Raw genomic sequence first — 20,559 nt, 5'->3', positions numbered from 1 at the left:
TTGCACAAAACATTTTCTGGCTATGCAAACTTTTCATGTAACTTTGTTATGAGAGATAAAAAAATTCGGTTTTCTTTATTCACCAAAATTTCACCACAGGTGCTATGGGAAAGGGAGTATTCAGGGTTCACTGAGAGGCCCTAGAAGCAGGTACACCACGGTCCTTGCCTTCAAAGTTTCTTATTGCCCAAGAAATTACTTATTACATTTCTCTAGATCTCAATTGCCTATCTAATGCATACAATTTGAGAATTGGATTACACATTTTGAGGTCACTTCGTTCTTCTTTCTTTTTCTTTTTTATTTTTAGACAGTCTCACTCTGTTGCTCAGGCTGGAGTGCAGTGGCACAATCATAGCTCACTGTAACCTCAAACTCCTGGGCTCAAGCAATCCTCCTGCCTTGGCCTGCCAAAGCTCTGGGATGACAGGCATGACCTAAGGTCATTTCTGTGACTCTAGAACTCTTGCATCACACACACCCTCCACAGACCACAAAGCTAATGTGAAAGGTTATTGGCAAAATCATTTAATGAGGTAGGAGATGGCTTGAGGCCAGGAGTTCAAGGCTGCAATGAGCTGTGATCTTGCCACTGCACTCCAGCCTGGGTGTCAGAGTGAAACCCTGTCTCAAAAAATTAAATTAAATAAACAAACAAATAAATCATTTAATGATGTATTTGTGAATGGCATTGTGTTAGATGCCATTCAAAACATGTGAAATCACCAGAAATTCTGTCCTTTGAAAGGACAAGTCTCCTTATAACTATCTGCAAGTCTCCTCATAACTACCTAAAAATACCACACCACGCCGCTATCTGTCCCTCACACGGTGCTATTGGCCTCTGCACCCACCCACAGATTGCTGCTTTCCTAAGGAGGAGCCTCTCCTGACAACAGGTATCCATCTCTTCTTCCTCTAGGCTCATTCAGCACTCCGTCGTCACTAAATTCAGTTTTTTGGCAGGTGCAGCAAGCCTGTTGTCTTGCATTATTAATATAAAATTAAGTATAATATAGCCATTATGAAACAAATAAATGCTATGGAAGCACTGAGGTGGAAGGATTAATTTGAATTAGGAGGATCAGGAAAGCATCAGGGAAGAGAGAATTTCTGAGTCTAATTGTTTTCAAGGGCAGGATCCAGTAAAGGAGTTTAGGTTGGGTGGTGGTGAAAAGCAATAATTGATGATGATGGCAAGCCTTCAAGCCTGGTCAATGAAAATTTGTTAAATAAAAGAACTTCCAGCTTGGGTAACTGAGTGATATGAACGCCATTTCCAACATAATACAAGAAATAAAGTAACTTGTGGGATGGGGAAAGATGTCAAACTTGGTTTTAAATTTTTTTTTTTTTTTGAGATAGGGTCTTGCTCTGTTGCCCAAGCTGGAGTGCAGTGGTGCAGTCACAGCTCACTGCAGCCTCAGTGATCCTCCTGCCTCAGCCTCCCAAGTAGCTGGAACCACAGGGTGCATACCACCACGTGCAGCTAATTTAAATTTTTTTTTTTTTTTTGGTAGAGATTAGATCTCACTATTATATCAAGGCTGCTCTTGAACTCCTAGGCTCAAGTGATTCTCCCACCTTGGTGTCCCAAAAGTGCTGGGATTACAGCCATCAGCCACCACGCCCAGATGGTTTTAGACACTTTTAAAAGATGCCTGTGGACAAATAATGTACAAATGTGCAACCAGGCACTTCTCTGAGGTCAGGGGAGAGTTTATGAGTTACTTGCAAGCACGCTACGTTTTCTATTGTGTTGTCTGGTTTACAAAGGGCTTTCATGGCCATTATCTACCGTTGGTTTTGATTCTAACAAACATCCTATAAAGTAGGTAGGGCAGGATTATATTACCAGGTTCAAAATAGTTCCTAAAGTGACATTTGTGTCTGATGATACCTATTGTTAACATAAAGAACCCGAGGCTGGGAGAGGGTAAGTGATGTGCTCAAGTAAGTGGGAGAGCTACAGCTCAGTCCCGTGTTGTCTCACTAAAAATTTAGGTTTTGGGTTTTTTTTTTAAAACACTAAGAGTAGTGATGGTTGATGCTGGAGAAGCAGATATCATTTTGGATGAAAGCAAGCAGGAAATTACTATGAGGGGACTTTGGGGGTAAACTTGTGTTTAAAAAACAGTCAAAGAAAGAATAGGAGCAAATGAAGGTGACTACATGACCTCCCCTTAACCCCTGAGGAGACTCAAGATTCTCAAGGGATAATGGCCTGTCATCCTTCATCTCCCTGATAGGACCAAGCAGTCTGCCAAGGGCACAGAAGGTATCTACTATATTTGAGTGGAGTGATAATGACAACAGACAACATACAGCAGGTCCTCAAATAATGTCATTTTGTTCAACGTTGTTTTGTTATAATGTTGATGAGAAAAGAAATGGATTTTGGGCCAGGACCACTGTTTGTATTTACAGGTTCTCCCCGTGTCTGCAAGAGTTTTCTTTGGGTACCCTAGTTTCCTCTCACATCTTAAAGACATTCATGTTCAGTTCATAGGCTTGTCTACATGGTATCAGTAGTTTTCTTTCTTTCTTTCTTTCTTTTTTTAAGAGATGGGGTCTCCATCTATCACCCAAGCTAGAGTGTAGTGGCATGATCCCAGCTCACTACACCTCCACTGTAGGTGGACTGCCTGGACTCAAGCAATCCACCTACCTCAGCCTCCTGAATAGCTGAGACTACAGGTGTGTACCACCATGTCTGGTTAATTTTTGTATTTATGGTAGAGATGGGATTTCACCATATTGCTCAGGCTGGTCTCCAACTCCTGGGTTCAAGCAGTCCACCTGCCTCATGCCTCCCAAAGTGCTGGGACTACAGGCATGAACCACTGCCCCCTTCCTAAATGGTCCCAGTTTAAGTGAGAATAGGGGTATGTGTGTGGGGGTGGGTGTGTCTTGCAATAGAATGGCATTCTATCCAGGGATGGTTCCCACCTTTTGCCCAAGCTGAGCTGCTGGGATAGGCTCCCAGTGTCTGTGACCTTGAACTGGAATAAATGAGTTGGAAAAATGAATAAATTCATGAAACAAATGACTCTAAAATAAAAATATGTAAGTGTACATTAATCACAAAAATGCATGACAATAAACAAGATACGAGAGCACTCAGCTACCATATTTGTGATTGTTTTTGAATTTGATGGTAGCAGCAGGTCCTCCCGACAACTTTTGCTCTGCAAACACTTATTCCTTGATTTAACCCAGCACCACAGCAACCATCGCTCACTGACTCACCAGAAATTTGGCAAACCATTATCTTGTTTTTATCAATCTTTTAAAAATGTAGGTGGGCCGGGTGCAGTGGCTGGTGCCTGTATTCCCAGCACTTTAGGCTGAGGTGGGCAGATCCCTGAAGCCCAGGAGTTCAAGACCAGCCTGGGCAGCACAGTGAAAACCCATCTCTACCAAAAATACAAAGAGTTTATCCAGGCTCGGTGGTGCACACCTGTAGTCCCAACTACTGGGGAGTCTGAGGTGGCAGAATCACCTGAGTCCGGGGAAGTGGAGCCTGCAGTGAGCTGTGATTGCACCACTGCACCCCCAGCCTGGGTGACACAGCGAGACCCTATCTCAAGGGAAAAAATAAAAATAAAAAAGAGGTATAGCTCACATTTATTTTAATGTTTAATATTAGAAGTGTTTTGAGTCTTTACTTCGAAGTTCGGTGATGTTTTTGTGACCAGAAAGAAAGCTCTAGGAAGCTTTCTTTTTTATGTCAGCCTATGGCAAATTTGGTTTTGTTATATGGTGTTTTGCTTAAGGTGACAGTTTCCAAGAACCTATTCAGTGAGGACTGGAGGCCTGTGTCAGGGTAAATACATAGCACAGAATGACGACTGCAGGGACGATATGGGGGCAGCAGGGTTTTAGACATACTTGGAATGGCAGCTTCCTGAGGTAGGCCAGGTATTCTCAGCATAATAAGGGCTACATTTAGGTGTATCTGGAGGAAGACGGTGAAGATTTCCATGGACGGTCAGTGCACTGGAAAACAGGCAGGGATGGCAAGGACCATAGTGATGGATCGGAAGAAGGTGCACTTTAGGGCATGATTCTCCTGGTTAAGCCAATGGCTCTCAGTGAGGGTCCCAGGGTCCTGCCCCGGGCACGGAGTGGGTTGGCAGTGACAGCCCAGCCTATTAGGTGGGAGTCTCCCTCTTGAATGATTCCAGGAGGCCCATATCGAGGGTCTGAAAGGCCAGACCGTTAATGGCACAAAGGTATTAAGTTCATTTCAGGGACTGACCCGGCAACGTGCCCTGGTCCTTCCCCTCGGTGCTGGGAAGCCCTAGTCTCCCTGTAGCATTTCACACCTGGCTGGGTCTCCTGACTCGTGGCGTGGGTGAGCGCGTGAGCCTCCCTCCTTCAGCTGATCGACACCTGGGGGCTCCTCTGCCCAACCTCCTCACTCTGTCCACCCTGTCCTCTCCCTCCTCGGGGAGCGGCAGGGGACGCCCGGCCGGGGTCCCCAGGTTCCCCGCTCGTAACCCGCGGCCTCCTCCGCGGGCCGGGAGCGAACGCCCGGAGCTCGCCCGCGCACAGGCGGCGGTCCGGCTGCAGCGAAGCCGGGGCGGGAGGGCACAGCCTAACGGTCCAGCTGCCGCGCCCCGCGCCCCGCGCCCCGCACCCAGTGCCCCGCCCGCGGCGCCGCAGCCACCTCCCGCCCGCCCGCCCGCCCCCTGCGTCATGACGCCGGCGCCCAACGCGGAAGCCGCTCGCGGCGCGCCGGGTCCAGCCGCGGGCTGAGCGCGGAGCCGCGGCGGGCGCGGGATACGGGCCGGGGCGCGAGCCGAGCGCAGCCTGCCGGGCCGAGCGGGCGGAGCGAGCCGAGCGGGGCCGAGCGCGCCGGCAGCGGCGGCGGGCGGAGCGGAGCGCGGCGCGCCGGGGCCGCCGCCGGGGGGATGCGGCTGCCTCCCCGGGCCGGGGTGTAGAGAGGGCGGGTCCCCGGCCTCGGGAGCGCGGCGGTGGAGGGGACATAGGAGGCGGCCATGGCGACCCCTGGCAACCTAGGGTCCTCCGTCCTGGCGAGCAAGACCAAGACCAAGAAGAAGCACTTCGTAGCGCAGAAAGTGAAGCTGTTTCGGGCCAGCGACCCGCTGCTCAGCGTCCTGATGTGGGGAGTAAACCACTCGGTAAGGGCTCGGCTGCGGCGCGCGGTCCCCTTCCTCCTCCTCCTCCTCTTCCTCCTCGTTCCCCTCCTCCTCCGGCTGCAGCTGCTGCGGGGCGGGGAGCCGGAGCCAGCCCCGGCCCTCCGGCTGTTCGCCTGCCTCGGAGCCCCCAGCCCCGCGGCGTCTGCCCCCAGCCCTCCGGGCCGCCCAGGCACCACTTGCGTCCCCTTTAGATCTAGGGCCAGGTGCGGGACGGGGGTCCCGTGTGCATGTGGATCTCACGGTGGGTGCCAGTGCCGCCCCCAGTCCGCCCGCCTGCGGGTCGGTCCCCGCTGCCTGGGAGGTGGGAAGTTTGTGTGGGGCATGGCGCCGCCTCGGCTGTCAGCCCGGGCGGGAGCTGCTGGGGGCCGGGTCCCGGCTACCGCTGCCCGGTGTGGGGGCGGCGCGGCGCCCGCGTCCTCCGCCGGCGGGCAGGTGTACCTGTCCCGGGCTGGGCGCGTGCGAACCTCCCACTGGGACACTGGGGCGAGGATACCGGAGCGCGAGCAGATTTGGGGCAGCAGCTTTAGTGCTTAGGTCCTTTCTTTTTCCTTTAAAGGCAATATTACTGGGCACAAGTCGGCCTTTTGGCAAAGCAGCAGCCGATGTAAATATGGCTCTGGCGTCGGGCGGCATCCCTGCGCTTCTCCCGCATCGCCCTGCCGCTGTGCGGGCTGGAGAGCCCTTGGCGGGGAGTCTTCCTCCCTTCGTCGCCTCCCCCCACTTTGAGGAGTCGGGCAGAAGTCGCCTACTGCAGAAGGGCGGCCGGGTCAGGGACAGCAGGCGGGGGTCCCGGAGGGCGCGGGCGGAGGGGGTCCCGAGTTGGGCGCAGCCGCTGTGAGGGGTGTGGGAAAGGCTAGAGAAGAACGCGTGGAAATGTTAGCGTCACGCACAGTCGGGGTTGGAGGATGCGCCGCTGCGGGCTATGCGGACTGCGGTTTGAGGGTCTGAAATAGCCTCCTGCTGATCTGACAGCGAGAAACTCCTGCAGTTTTAATCCACTTAGATAGGATCAGGAAACATGATCGGAGCTGTTGGCTCAGCCAGGAAAGTTTAAATGAGCTGTGAATTTTGACCATGACCTTAGTCACTGCAGTCACTTAGCATCTGGGGAAAAGTGTAAGTCCGCTTTCCCTGCTTTTAATTTCGATGGATGTCTATATGTCCTTTTCAGCGTAGTGGAAATGACAGAAAACCATGCTGGCTTTTTGAAAAAAAACACACTCTCAATGTAGTGAAGTTGTTTAAAATGCCTAAAAGCATCGTTTTTGTATTTTTCTTCCCCAAGCTGCGTAGGGGGAAGGGCGAAACAGTATCAGGATCGATCGTGTTTGCATGGTGTGGGTGTTTTTGAAGAAGTTGAGAAATGATTATTTTTATCCAGCTTAATGACTGATTCACTGAAGTTCATTGTAACTTCCTGACAACTTCTTTAGCTATTTGGGACTGTAAGTTGTTACAAGAGCATGCATTACTGCACCAAAAACTCCTCTCTCAAGTTTTATTACAGAAAATGAAATGCAGTTTTTCCTAGGTAATACGTTTACAATGTAGAGTTACGTATAATTTTGTTAAGCTTTTTTATTCTTTACGTTATTAGTTTTTGGGTCCCTTATTACTAGAATAGAAACTTATAATTTAAAAAAGGACGAATACTGTAGTGCTTACTCATATCATATTACTCATGTGCCTTTATCTCCTTTGGAGTTCTGGTGTTTTGGTCAGGAGAATGTTTCTGTCTCGGGGTTTAATTTAGTAAGGTGGTGTCAACAATATGCTGCCGAAAGAGAGTGTGCTTTCTGGGAACTCGTCTGAATTCCAGTTTGCCTTTAAAAATATTGTAATTGTGTATGTTTTAACTGTAAAAACTTATGTTGCTACCTTACATTTATGAATTGCTACATTTGTTTTAGAGTTTCTTGCTAATTGGAAATATTTAACTAAAGTGCTTCGTAGTGTATGACTTGTAAATAGTACATTTGGTGTTATTTTTCTTTTGCTCTCAAGAGAAGTTAGCGATTCTAAGTATCCACAGCCAGAGGAGTGAAGTTTCCATTTCATATAAATGTAAGCATGTTACTCACTCAACAGATACATATTGGGCACATACAGTGTTAGCTACTATGGGAAGGATTGCTAAAACACCTCTAATATTTTTGTCCAAATATCTTTATTTTGAGGGCTCTGAGTTGACATAAGAAAGGTCTGTTTCACAGCCTTCTTTTTCAAAATGTCTATTTTCTTTAGTATATTATTTTTGAAAAAAGAATGGAGGTGTAATATAAACATGAAATCTAAGCACTTAGATGCTGTGTATTTCTGGTTTGATTTCATTTTAGGTGACAGTGTCTGATATTAGGTAAATGTGTTACTAAGGTTTTATATGACCTTCTGTGCACCAAAGTTTATAGTATAATGTGAGAATAAATAACGTCAGCAGTCTTAAGAACAAACAAGCATGGTGTTGTATATGAGCATCTTCCGCGTCCTGTGGTAAAACGTTCATTGGATCTGCGCTTTAAATTTTTCTTAAACTCTAACTGTTGACCTTGGGCATGTTAAGGTCAGGTTTTGGCATCAGTGTTTGCACCTGTGAACTGAGATTGTTTGGATGATTTCCAAGTCTAACTCAAGAGTCTGTGTTTTCAGTCTACTAGGTGCACAGTGTTGTACTAGGATTTGTAGATACTATATATAAAAGTTGTCTTACTATTATAACCTTCCAAATGCAGCAGCATTCAGGGAATTTTCAAGACCTTGACTAGAGGAGAAGGAAATCTATGGTGATTTTAAGAGACTGTGAACTAAGAGTTTGTTATATTGAATGTAGCTGAACTGCACTGCAGTCTATTAAGCCAAAGTCGATTTGATTGAAACATAACAACTTGCAATTAAGGTGAAAATGTTCAAGTCCATTGAGGTGGTAATGAAAATCTTGATTTGGGCAATGTTCATCGTCGGGAGTAAGCCTGCCATTGTGTGGTTAATTTGATATGTTACTGCTTTCTAACTTAAAATACCCATCAGTGAATGGATCAGTGCCAATTTTTAAGTATTTTAAGCAGAGAATATAACTGAATACATAAAGGAAAAGACTGAAGGCAGTTTTGTCTTGTTACATTTAGAATTAAACTAAAAATGATCAAGCAGTAAGCATCTTAAGATGATATTTTAATAGTATGGGGAGCATGTTGAATGATATGAGCCAAGACTTATTTCAAATAGATATTCTAAAAGATTTTTATCCACAGTGAAATGTGAGCCTTTTAGAAATTAGTATTTTAAAACCTATTTAAATATCCAAAGGAAAACATTATCCATATAGAAAAATCTTAAAGCACATAAAACTTGTTTAAAATATATACTATTTAGAAGTAGCTAAGTATTGATGTTAGAGGCTTTTGGTTTAAAGCTGTAGAAGTTCAAATGAGCTTTGGCAAAAATGTCAGGTATTGAGGGGTTTGGGGGGCCTATCACAGTAGAAGGAAAGGCTGGTTATGGAACCATGTGAAGAGCTGGGTGCTTGAGTGTGTGGGTGTGTGAGTGCGTGGGACTTTTCTGTACCCTTTGGCTCAGTTCTCCTTCATAGCTGGCTGGTTCCTCCACAGAGCAGGGAATGAACGGTTCCTGTATTTCATATTTTGTCATTTCTGCTCTCCAAAAAGGGCTTCCTGTCTCTAATTCAGTTATAAAAATACCATGGAAGGATTCCATTTGGGATTGGTCTGGCTTTGGTCATTTGTGGCCATCCCTTGGACTAAACAGTTATAAAAACATGGCAGCGCTTGCCTGTTGGCGTTGGGGAAAGAACAGTCCCAGAGAGGGGAAAGGGCCTGCCAGGCAGTGTCAGGCAGGTCTCTGTCCTAGTAATAGAGCTGGATGGTTCTGGACATCCGTGGGTCCTTACTGTGGGGATCTGTGAGGGCCAGCCTGAGGAACACCGTGTGCTGTGTTGTGTGTGGACTGGAGAATGCATGGTGTCTTTGGTGGAGCATCAGTGGCTTTGATTGTATTCTTCGCAGGCTCTGGTTTTTGGAATAAAGACCATATTATTGGATGCATCATAATTTTTTTTTTTTTTTTAGGTTCATGGGTTTTTATTTGGGCACTGAAAGAAGATAAGGAAACTAAGTTTTAAAGTGATGTGAGTGACTGTGAAATGACTTTGACTGAATAGGACATAATAAGGCAATTACATTAAAATTAAAATTAGACATTAGATGAAATTCTTGAGTGGAACTCAGCTACCATTCATTCAAGAACTAGTCTCCTCAGACTATTTTTTTTGTTCTTTTTAATCTTCAGAGGAAAGAAACACACCAAGCAGACATACAGAAAGTTTATTAGAGAAGTCATTTTATACTCCCTAAAACTTGGGATTATGACCAGAGAACAGAATACATTTTCCTCTCCATTTGTCAGATACTTTAGAGTGAACTCTAAGTATTTATAGTTAGTACTTAGTGTCACTTAGTACTTAGAGTTACTAAACTTCAGTACTCAGAATGATGCCCATGTCAGGTCAATAATTTCTATTTCCAGGGTATCCTGATCTGCTGTGCCTTTAGAAAGGTTGCCGGCAATAATTATAATAAACCACCAAAATCTTCTTTAAGTTGATTAGAAAATGCAGTCAACCAGAGTAATTAATTCTGCCAGCATAGCCTTCGAAATACAAATTTTGGAATTGAAGGGAATTGGTACAATTTGGCAAAAGTGGTTTGTGGTTGGACAGATGAGGTTCAAATGCTAACTTTGGCATTGATGGGCTTGAGCAGGTGATTTAGTCACTTGAGCCTCAATTTTTACATTCTTAAAATGGAGATAATGATTATGATTCACAGGGTTGAGGGTTAAATGAGATACTGTATTTAAGGCTTAGCACTGTAATTAGCACATCATAAGGATTCGGTAAATGATGCCTAAAAGTAATAAAGTTCAAATGCAGTTTGGATGGTGATATATTAAAAGAACCAGATCCCTGTTCCTCAAAATTTACGGTGCATATCAATCACTTGGGGACTTTAAAAAAAAAAAAAAAAGTCTGCTAAATTAGACTCTGCTGCTGGGCAAGTGGCTCATGCCTGTAATCCTAGCCGTGCATTGGGAGGCTGAGGCAGGAGGATCACTTGAGGCCAAGATTTTGAGACCAGCCTGGGCAGCATAGCAAGACCCTGTCTCTACAAAAAAATGTAAAAACTTAGATGGGCATGGTGGCACACACCTGTAGCCCGAATTCCTCAGGAGGCTGAGGTGGGAGGATCATCTGAGTCCAGGAGGTCCAGGCTGCAGGGAGCCATGTTTGTACAGTGTACTCTAGCTTGGGTGACAGATGGAGGCTCCAACTAAATAAGAAACAATACAAATTAAAATGCAGAGTCTAATTCAGCAGATCCAGTGAGGGTGCTGCCTGAGACTGCATTTATCATACTCTCTGGTGGTGCCGATGCTGCAGGTCCATAGGCTACGTAGCAGTGGAAGGAAGAACTTTGCCACTAAGGATCCCTCCCCCCAGCCCCAACTGTATGTGATGAGCCCTTAGAAGAATGGTGGCCCCATGATAGATTAGAAAATTTGGGAGAAGAAATTGTAGGTTGGAAAGGGAGACAAGCAATTTAGATTCAAGAATGTGGAATTGCAGGTGGTGGTGGGTGGATCCTGCAGTGACACTACCATGTGCGATGCTGGAAAGGTGTGATTGGAGCTTGGGAGCCACTAGGGCTGGGATAGACCATTGAGACCTGCGTGTACAGAATTGGTAAGTCACATCTCCACCAGAGGAGCGGGGACACTGGGGACACTTGGCTTTGAGGGAAGGACCGAGGAAGAAGAAACAGGAAGAGGAAACAGAGGTGGGCAGAATTAGATGCTCCCAAGTGCTTGAGAGTCATGGCTGTGCTTGTGCTAAAGTGATTGGGGTTGGGGGCGGGTGTGAAAGCTTAAAGACTTAAGGAGCGAATGAGTGGAAGTAGAGGCAACTCCTCTTTTTTGGAAAGTAAGTAGAAGGAAGGTGAAAGATGCCATTTTGTTAGGAATACCTGGGTAGTTTCCTTGACTCCTCTCTTCGTTTCCTTCTCACTTCTGTCACTCCTAACCAGATTTGTTTCCCTCTTTCCTCGACTGATATTGAAACCCCCTAGCTTATTTCCCTGTATCTGCCTTTATCCTTATTTCTTTTCGTTTTTGTACCAGGGACTCCTATGGCAGTCCAGTGAAGGCCATAGACTCCTTTTCAGAATGAGGCTTTTAAAGGAATAAATGAAAATACAAAGGATATGTCCTACCAAGTTCAAGGATCCCTTTAATTCTATCCATGGACCACTTGGGAGTTCATGGGACCCCATTAAGAACCCTTCCAAGAATAAGATGGGGATAGTGTGGGGTGAGAAAGTGGGGGGAGCACGCAGCAGCCAGGAAGAATACTCTGGGGGGAACACGCATGGGCTGAATTGATTACCGCCTTGGTCACAGTGCCTAGTACTTGAGATTCACAGCTGTTCCCTTAGCCACTGAGCTGTGCTGCCTGGGCCAAGCTCAGGAGTCATTCATTGCTTTGAGTTCTTTTATTTTCTTAATTTTAAGAGCTGTTCTTGGATGGACAGAGTATTAGCTGTTAACACGGGAGAAAACTACTTGAAAAACTATATTTCCCTTTATAGAAAGAAACTCATTGTTAATGTTCAGAGCATGTAGGGTGAGAACCAATACATAATTTGTTTATGAAAAATGTTGTAGGGGGTTTTAAAACAGTAACTTACCTGCAGCTAAGCTTTGCAATTCTAAATGTTTATCGTTTTTCAGCTTCCTGGGCACAGTGATTAAGAGCTGTGGAGTCAGTGTTCGGTTGGCTATGTGACCTTGAACAAGTTATTTTGCCTCTCAGTTCCTTGTTTATAAAAGAAGGTAATAACAGTACCTACTTTGGAAGTTTGTTATATGGATTAAATAAATTTATACCTGTAAGATGCCTAAATAGTGCTGGCACATGGTAAGTTCTTAATATGCTAGCTGTCATTATTACTATTCTTTAAAATAGAGACAGGGTCTTGTTATGTTGGCCAGGCTGGTCTCAAACTTCTGGCCTCAAGCAATCCTCTCACCTCGGCCTCCCGAAGTGCTGGGATTAGAGGCTTGAGCTACCATGCCTATGCTATTTTTTTTTTAATGTTTTAAATGCTAAGATGTAGCAAATTATCAGATTGTATGCTAAATCAGTGGTTACTTTATCCTGTTTCGTAGAACATCACCATTGTACTTGGCATCCTTGTGTATTTTTGAGTTATGAATTATCATTTTAGAGTTATCCTTGTGCCCTTGCTTTACTTTATCTATTTTGTTATGTTCTTTCTTGTATTTTTCACACTTCCACTAGCGATTAGGTTCTTTGAAGTGTCAGAAATCTAATTCACATTCATTAGTTGCAAGTTGTGTCAGCTATTGGCTTGATATTTCACCTTGTCTTTAAATATGGAGACACTGCAAGATGCTTCAGATGCAAAATGAATATATTGTGGACCTTGCCCTCAAATTGTGCATAACTACAGGGGACACAGACACAAAGTAAATATATGTATAAATAACTACAGTGTCTAGAATGCTGGGGGTGGAGGGTATTGAATAGACTGTGCCGAACATTGAGCAAAGGCATGAAGTCGGTGAAGGATTTAGACAGGAGGCAATTTGGGAGAAGAGCATTTCAGGCAGAGGGGTCAGCTGGTGCAAAGGCCCTGAGGCTGGTGCTTGCTTGGCCTGTTACAGCAACTGCAGGAAAGCTGGCATGGCTGGAGCACAGCAAGAGGCGGGGATATAGTGGTTGGAGATGGGGCCAAGGTGCTAAGCAGGACTGGATCATGATTACTTCTGCCTGGGGGACTTGGAGAAGCCTTGAGAGGAGGTAACAATGCGGAGGACCTTGAAGATTAAATAGAATCTCCCAGCTGCAGAAGATGGGTGATATGGTTCAGCTGTGTCCCCACTCAAATCTAATCTTGAATTGTACCCATAACCCCCAGGTGTTGTAGGTGGATCAGCTGGAGATAATTGAATCCTGGGGCCGGTTTTCCCCATCCTATTCTCGTGATAGTGAGTTGTCACGAGACCTGGTGGCTTTAAATAAGGGGCTTCCCCTTCTGCCATGATTGTAAGTTTCTTGAGGTCTCCCCAGCCCTGCAGAACTGAGTCAGTTAAACCTCTTTCCTTTGTAAAGTACCCAGTCTTAGGAATGTCTTCATAGCAACGTGAGAACAGACTAATACAGTGGGGAAAGGCGTATGCAGCCGAGGGTCTGACAGCCGGCAAAACCAAGCAGCGTGGAGAATGTAAGTAGTTGGCTTTGGCTGTGCCCACAGTGGCAGTACCCAGGAACATGTTACAGATGCAGAGCTTGGGCCTTTGCAGACCTAGTGGAGCAGAATGTACATTTTAACAAGACACAGTGATTGTCAGCATATTTAAGTCTGAGAAACACCCATCAGGGTAAATCTTTGGTTTCAAGCCCTGAGGTTCCTTAGATGTGCCTCAGGGGCTGGTGGGAGGGGACTGAGCAGGTGAGGGAATTTAGTCCTACCTCAGTTTCCTCCAGAACAGCCTTGTTTTTGTCCTCTCCTGTTTTTTTTTTTTTTTTTTTAACTGGGGCACAGAATATAATATGTAAAGGGGTTAAAAAAGGTCCTGCAGCCAAGAAAATTGAAAACCACAGAGGAACATAATGGGAATGTCAGGAGATGGTTGAAAGAGTAGTTTGTTTGAAGCCACCTTTGAAGGACCAAGTGGTTGATGTTTGCCAGAGAAAAGTCAGCAGTTCTGACCAGGGTTACTTTAAAATTTGCCACAAATCTCAAATGACACTCGACCTGGAAGAGTTACTGCCTCCTTTAATATGTTCTGTACTCTCTGAAGTCATTTCTTCCTTGTCCCCTCTCCTTCAACTTCCACCTAGTGTCCTGTCCACCCGTCCTCCCTTCAGCATATAACCTCATTTAGAAAGCATTGATTGAACAAATAGAAGCCATCAGCTTTTGCTCTTCCCACCATCCCATTTAAATTTTGAACAGCTGGGTCTGTCAGTCTACAGCCATGCTGGAGGGGCTGCCCTGCCTGGTTTGGTAGCTGCTAGCCACATATGGCAATTTAAATTTCAGCTAATAAAACTTAAAATTCAGTTTCTCATATCAAGTGCTCACTAGCCACATGTGGTTAGTGGTTGCTGGATTGAATAGTGCAGAGAGAGACGATTCCCACCATTGCAGTACCTTCCACTGACATGGCTCACCGCTCTGGGGCCTCCCATCTTGAAAGCAGAATAAACTACAACAACAGAAGCTCTCCTTCACCCTTAGTCTCGCATTGTAGTGTCTTCTCAGGTTTTCTGTTCCTTTTTTTTTTTTTTTTTCCTTGATGAGGTCTTGCTTTTTGGCCTGGGCTGGAGTGCATGGTGCGGTCACAGCTCACTGCTGCCTCAAACTCCTGGTCTCAAGCAGTCCTGCTTCAGATTACCTAAGTGCTGGGATTACAGGTGTTAGCAACCACACCTGCCCTGTTCCTTTTCATAGCAGGAGTGAAAGGCCTTGTGTACAGGTGAGGTCTCCTGTTTCTGTGCAGACACCCTACCCGCCAACCCTCACCTTACCTGCCATGGTCTCCTTAACTTACTCCAATCCAGCTTTCACCTGCAGCACACCAAGGAAACTGCTCAACTCAGCATCGCTGGCGGTGCTCACGTTTTTAAATGCAGGGGGCTCCTTTTTTCTGCTGCTTGTCGTCCTTCTGCTTCACTAGCCACTCCTTAGGCACAGGCTCCTCCTCCTTTGCTCTGTCTGGAAACGCTGGAATGCCCCAGGCCTCTGTCCAGGATCATCTTCTACAATTACATTTACTTTACCTACATGGCTTTTTTTTTTTTTTTTTTTTTTAACCGTTTTACAGTGATGATTGAGAAATGTTTAACTTCAGCTCTAACTTTCCTCTCGGGCTCTGTATTCAGTTTCTCACCGGGTATCTTCACATGAATACCTAATAGACATCTCAGATGTCCCAGGCAGGCCTCTTGATTTCCTCCCTGCACTCTGCCTCATCCCCCGTCATAACCTAAACTGGCCTCTTCCCATCTCAGAAAATGGACCACCAGGAACTCCAGCTTAAACGTAGGGACTAACCTTGATTATGCTTTTTCTCCCCACTCCTTCCCCACATCCCATTTTCAAGTCCTGAATCTGCATGCTTGTGTCTGTTTGAATCCTCTTCTCAGGAGCACTGTGGTAGCCTCGTGTTTGGTCTCCCGGCTTTCAGTTTTGCCGTTTCGGTCCGCCTTCTCTGCAGCAGTGGCAGAGGAATCTTGCTGAACTGTAGATAAGTTCATGTCATGTCCTTAGTTAAACCTTCCAAAGGCTTTACATTGCATTTAGAATAAAATCCAAACCTTTTCTGACCTGCATGATCTTACTGGCCTGGGCCCCATTTTCCTCCTTGCCCTCATCCCATGACACCCTCTTCATGATTCCTATGTTCCAGCCACCCTGCGCTTTTTCTGTTCCTAAAGGCAAGCTCAGAGCGGCCACAGTTCTTCAGTCTTCATTTTTCTCTTTGTTGGAATGTTTTTCCCTCTTTTATTTATTTTATTTTTTTGAGACAGGGTCTCGCTCTGTTACCCAGGCTGGAGTGCAGTGGCGCGGCCATAGCTCACTGCAGCCTTGAACTACTGGGCTCCAGCGATCCTCTTGCCTCAGCCTCCAGTATAGCTGGGACTACAGGTGTGCACCACCATGCCTGGATAATTTTTAAAAATTTTTCTAAGAGATGGGGGTCTCGCTATGTTGCCCAGATTGGTCCTGAACTCCTGGCCTCAAGTAATCCTCCTGCCTCAGCCTCCCAAGGTGCTGAGATTACAGGCATGAATCACCATGCCTAGCCTTCCCTCAGATCTTTGGAAGGTTAGCTACTATTAGTTATTTTAGTCTCTTAGCTAAGGGGCTGCCTTCTCAGGTGGCCTCTCTGACCTCCTGAGCTAAGGGAGCCCCTCCACTATCATACTGTTATTTTCTCTGTGACACTTAACACTATTTGAAACTGAGTTGTGTACATTTTTATTGCTTATCTCCTTCAACTACAACAGGAAATTTCCTGGCAACTGAGACTTTTCTTATTTACTAGCTGTATCCCTATATCTGAAACAGTGTGTTTAGGTAGTAGGCGCTCAGTACATATTGTTGAATGAATGAGGGGGGCTGGGATTCTAAACCATAGACCATTAGTTCTCAGGTGGTGTACCATGAGGCCTCCCATATTCAATTTTCATCAACGTGTAGAGTACTTTTGTTATAATCAAGCGTAGAGCATTTTAGAGCATTTTGCTGAGCGGGTTGTGCAATGCATTAGAGTGGGGGAAAACTTGCTGCAAATTGGTGATAAGAGGTATGGGGTAACTGCAAGCCAGTGCCAAAGAAAGAGGTTATGTTTACAGCAGCATGCAAGAACTGTGTCTTGTGAACATGACAGAGAAGGTTCAGAAAGTAAACAGCTCCTCTCAAACAGTGTCAGATGTTGAAGGGGCGCCAAGTGAATTGCGTGAAGACTATGAATGCATTTCTAAGTAATCTAAGATATTATTATGTAGAAGAGTGTGCTGCAGTGCTGTTACTGACTTGTTCTTTTAATGGCTTCAGACATGCTTCTCAAAATACTAGTATGCAGAAGTGTGCCATAAGTTAAAGATTCCATAAACATTGCAAGAATAGTGATAATGTCAATATCTCAGGCCTTTGTGGGTCTTTTTCTATTGTGTATTGTTTCTGCTGGTTCTTCTTCATGGTGCCTTGTTGCCGTTTATCTTTGGTTCATTTTGGCTCTTAGCTGCTCACTTCCCTTGGATAGTTATTCAGGGAGCATTCTTCAAGTCTTAGGATAAAGACGTATCCTTCCAGAGGAATTGTTTGTTTTTGCCACATGTCTAGGGGTACTGGAGACCAAGACCATTTGAAACTAAATTCACAGCTTGGAATTTTTTGGAACTCATGATGATATAAAATTGAGCTGCAGTCCCTGGGGTGGAATGATTTTATTTTTGGTAGACCCATTGTAGCCTTATGGAGAAAAGGTTTCCTATTAGACTTCATACCTTGGGTGGGCCCTAGGCTTTGTCTTCTGTTCCTGTCAACCCATGAGACCATCAAAGCCTTTAGAGCCAAAGTGGCTTCCATGACTAATTACTCTTCCTGCTTCCAGTTTTCACTAAGATCTTGGCAGGCCAACTTCTCCCTCTTCCAACTCTTTGATGCCTTCAAGAAGATGTTTAAGAAAATGTTTTATTCAAGACGTTTACTTATTTTCAGTGCAGAGCTGACCTGAATAACCCTATCAGCAGAAATGCAAATCGACCTCAAAGTTTCAAAAGAGGGAAGCCAACAGTAAGTGAGACAGTGAGAAGCCAAAGCATGGTGGCGCTTCTGCGGCCTTCCAGGGATGGATCCGTGAAGGGAGTCAGTGGGACAGGAGGTGGGACTGCAAGAAGGAAGGATGCCATTGCTGTCTTCCAGAGGTGATGGGAACCTGAGCTTGGGCAGGGGTAACAGACAACCAATAGACATTGTTGCCTTTTTTGTTTCTAAGGATAACCAGGTATAGATGTGGTAGAAGCTGTGGTGTCTAAGTGGCCCATAGCCTAAAAGGTTTGAAGATACTGCTCTAAACAAGCAGACAAAGGATGTGCTTAGAGATATTTCAGGTAGAATCAGCTGGATTTGGTGACTGTGTTAGGTAACAGATAGGAAGGAATCGACAGTGACTCACGTAGGTCAGTTTCTTACCATTCACGCTCTCCATTACATTACTGTTATTTGGGGGCTGTTAGCTCCTGGCAAGGTACCCCGTCCCCCTTGCCACGACTGGGATTGTACACACAGATACTGTGAGACAGCAGAGGATTAATGAACTGCTCTGGGAGAGTTAGTGGTGGGTTCTTGAAATTCTTCAGGAATTGAGTTAGAGTTAGCGTGATGGATGGAGAAGCTGGAGAAAACACGTTACAGGCAGAGTAATGCATACGGAAGCGTAAAGGGTATGTGGCATTTCCAGGGGACTGCCAAACCCTTCTTCAGGTGCCACTGTACTTCTCTCCTTCTGATTTTATGGTTTTATTCGTGTCCATTCTTATGGAGGTGTTCTTATTTACATTACTTTTGTTTGCGTTAGTTTCTCTAGGCTTGGTCATTTAGGCTTAGAAACATATTTGCAAGTTGCTAGACGCACTAATTCAGAGCTTAGTTTATTTGTAGTTGTAATAAATAAGCCTTGCTTTTGTTTTTTCAACTTGGACTTTGAGGAAGGTGTTTGGTATTAGTCAACCCGAGAGTGACCTCTATAGCATTCCACATGACCTGCGCAAAGGCTGCAGGTGGTGGGAGCAGGTGGGGGCTGACATCAGTATTGCCACCTGCACACCATAGCAAGGGGCTGCATTAGCGGGAGACAGGCACCCTTTTTGTGAGTCGTCCGCAGAGGAGGCTCATTTTCTGATGTGCACAGAGGTGCCTGTGTGCTAGCAGCTGCCCCGCTTTGCCCTGCTTTTCTTGCATCATGCATCCAAAATTTCTCATGTCATATTCCCAAGCACTGGTGTCTTTGGAGGAGCTTTCAGGTGGTGTTGAGGCTGGACAGAAGACAAGACAGTGGGGTTTAAAAAGTCCCCTTACACATTTGAATCTGCTTTAGAAAATGTACCACTGTGCAGTCTTTGCTGCTGCTACATACATGCTTCTATAATGCAGATTCACTTGTATGAGATTGGCGTATCGGGAATGTGGCATAGGATGTAGGAATTGGTCCGTATGCAGTTTTCCTTGAGTACGCCACTGCCTCCAAGTATCAGCAGCTAGGTGCAAAGTACACTAATACAGTCCAAGGCAGCAAGCCAGACTGGGAAACAGGACTGTATACCTTGCTGTTGCATCCGTTTTCTTCCTCCTGACTCCAGCAGCCGGCTGCTCGATCTTGGAAGTACTCATTTCAGGGTTCTCTCCCATCTTTGGACATTTTCTCCTAGTCTGTGTGACTTAGAAGCCTGGTTACTCCTTATATTCCTTCCCTAGTGATCCTCACCTTTCTATTTCTAAAGTCCATTATATATCTATTAGAAATTACACTAAAATATTGTTTATTTTTCTATTTTTAGGATTTTTATTTTTAAGCATTCTGGTGATAGAGTTTCATAGTCTTTATGTGGTCTGCCTAAAATCTGGATTTTAGTGTGTATGCAGAACTTAGAAATTTTTCAGAAATACATATATTGCATTACAATAAAAGTGTTTGTATTTACAATGTATTTTGAACAACTATATGCCCAGGCTGGAAGTTCCCCAAAGAAAGGTGTAATCATGGTTGTTTTTTGGTTGGTTGTTTGTTTCCAAGGGTAACCAGGTATAGATATGGAAGAAGCTGTGTTGTCTAAGTGGCCCATAGCCTAAAAGTCTTGAAGATACTGCTCTAAACAAGCAGAACATTAATTTCTTTGTCGGCTCTTTGAGTTTTCTTACTAATCCTCCTCTGGCCTGACCATATGTCCCTCCTAAGTTGCGCACGTTCCCAGGTATCTAGTGTGTTAGGATGTCTCCCTGCGCTACTCAGCAGCTACCTTTTTCAGCATTGGCCTTAGCTTGCTTCTGTGTCCAGGAACAGGAACAGAAGTTTTCTTCTCAGCTGTCCCCTGTCTCTCTCAGACCAAGTCCACAGGCTCTTACTACATTAGGCCTTGGAGTACATTTCCTGTAGAATCAAAGGGCCAACTTACAAATGAATGTTTGGAACACAACCCATTCATAAATTAGGTTCTGCCTGCACCCAGATGGAAAGTTAAATGCTTTGGCATCAGAAGAACTGGGAAACAGATATTGTTTCTGAAAGTATGATAAATCCATAAGGCACTTGCTTTTTTGGCACATTGCGCCAAAGTAGGAGGACAGGAGCAAATTTTAGGGACATTAAAAAAAAATAGGTTAGGAGAAGCTAATCTTTTTGTCTAATTCACTTTCTCTTGCAGTTCTGGCATCAGATACTCACAAATTTAACACATGCCAATGAATATTTGAGCCAGGAAATAGCCAATAGTGAATATTTTTATTATGTGTTATATAAAGTTTCTTCTTATGCTTATTTAGGTGAATTCGAAATATGATTTCAGTGGAATTTAAGTTCTAATAAGTACAGATATATAGCATATTTTCTGAAAAACTTGAAACACACACACAAATATAAAAAATTACCATAGCCATTCTATGAAGAAGCAACCAGTGTTAATGTTTTAATGTGTTTCTTTCCAATATCTTTTTAAAAAATCTCATTGAGACTATTCTGTCTATATATTTCATCTTACTATGTATTCACAGTGATTTTAACTTTTTGATCACTG

General features: G+C 44.8%; 2 protein-coding genes across 3 annotated transcripts in view; one reads left to right on the top strand and one right to left on the bottom strand.

The window, feature by feature from the left end:
• Window positions 1–20,559, bottom strand: part of MSRB2 (methionine sulfoxide reductase B2) — a 456,570-nt gene that overhangs the window by 405,444 nt on the left and 30,567 nt on the right. The window lies entirely within an intron of this gene.
• Window positions 4,748–20,559, top strand: part of PIP4K2A (phosphatidylinositol-5-phosphate 4-kinase type 2 alpha) — a 176,985-nt gene continuing 161,173 nt past the window's right edge. The window contains exon 1 of one of the 2 annotated variants that reach the window (XM_050804061.1): window positions 4,748–5,147. In XM_050804061.1, the coding sequence (XP_050660018.1) occupies window positions 5,004–5,147 (144 nt within the window). In that variant the 5' untranslated portion in view covers window positions 4,748–5,003. The remainder of the gene's footprint in view (window positions 5,148–20,559) is intronic. The other variant, XM_050804063.1, reaches the window with a different exon arrangement.

This window comes from Macaca thibetana, chromosome 9, assembly GCF_024542745.1.
Source record: "Macaca thibetana thibetana isolate TM-01 chromosome 9, ASM2454274v1, whole genome shotgun sequence".
NCBI classification, from domain to species: Eukaryota; Metazoa; Chordata; class Mammalia; order Primates; family Cercopithecidae; genus Macaca; species Macaca thibetana.
Note: the sequence above shows the minus strand (reverse complement) of the source record. Positions and strands in the feature narration are given on the sequence as shown.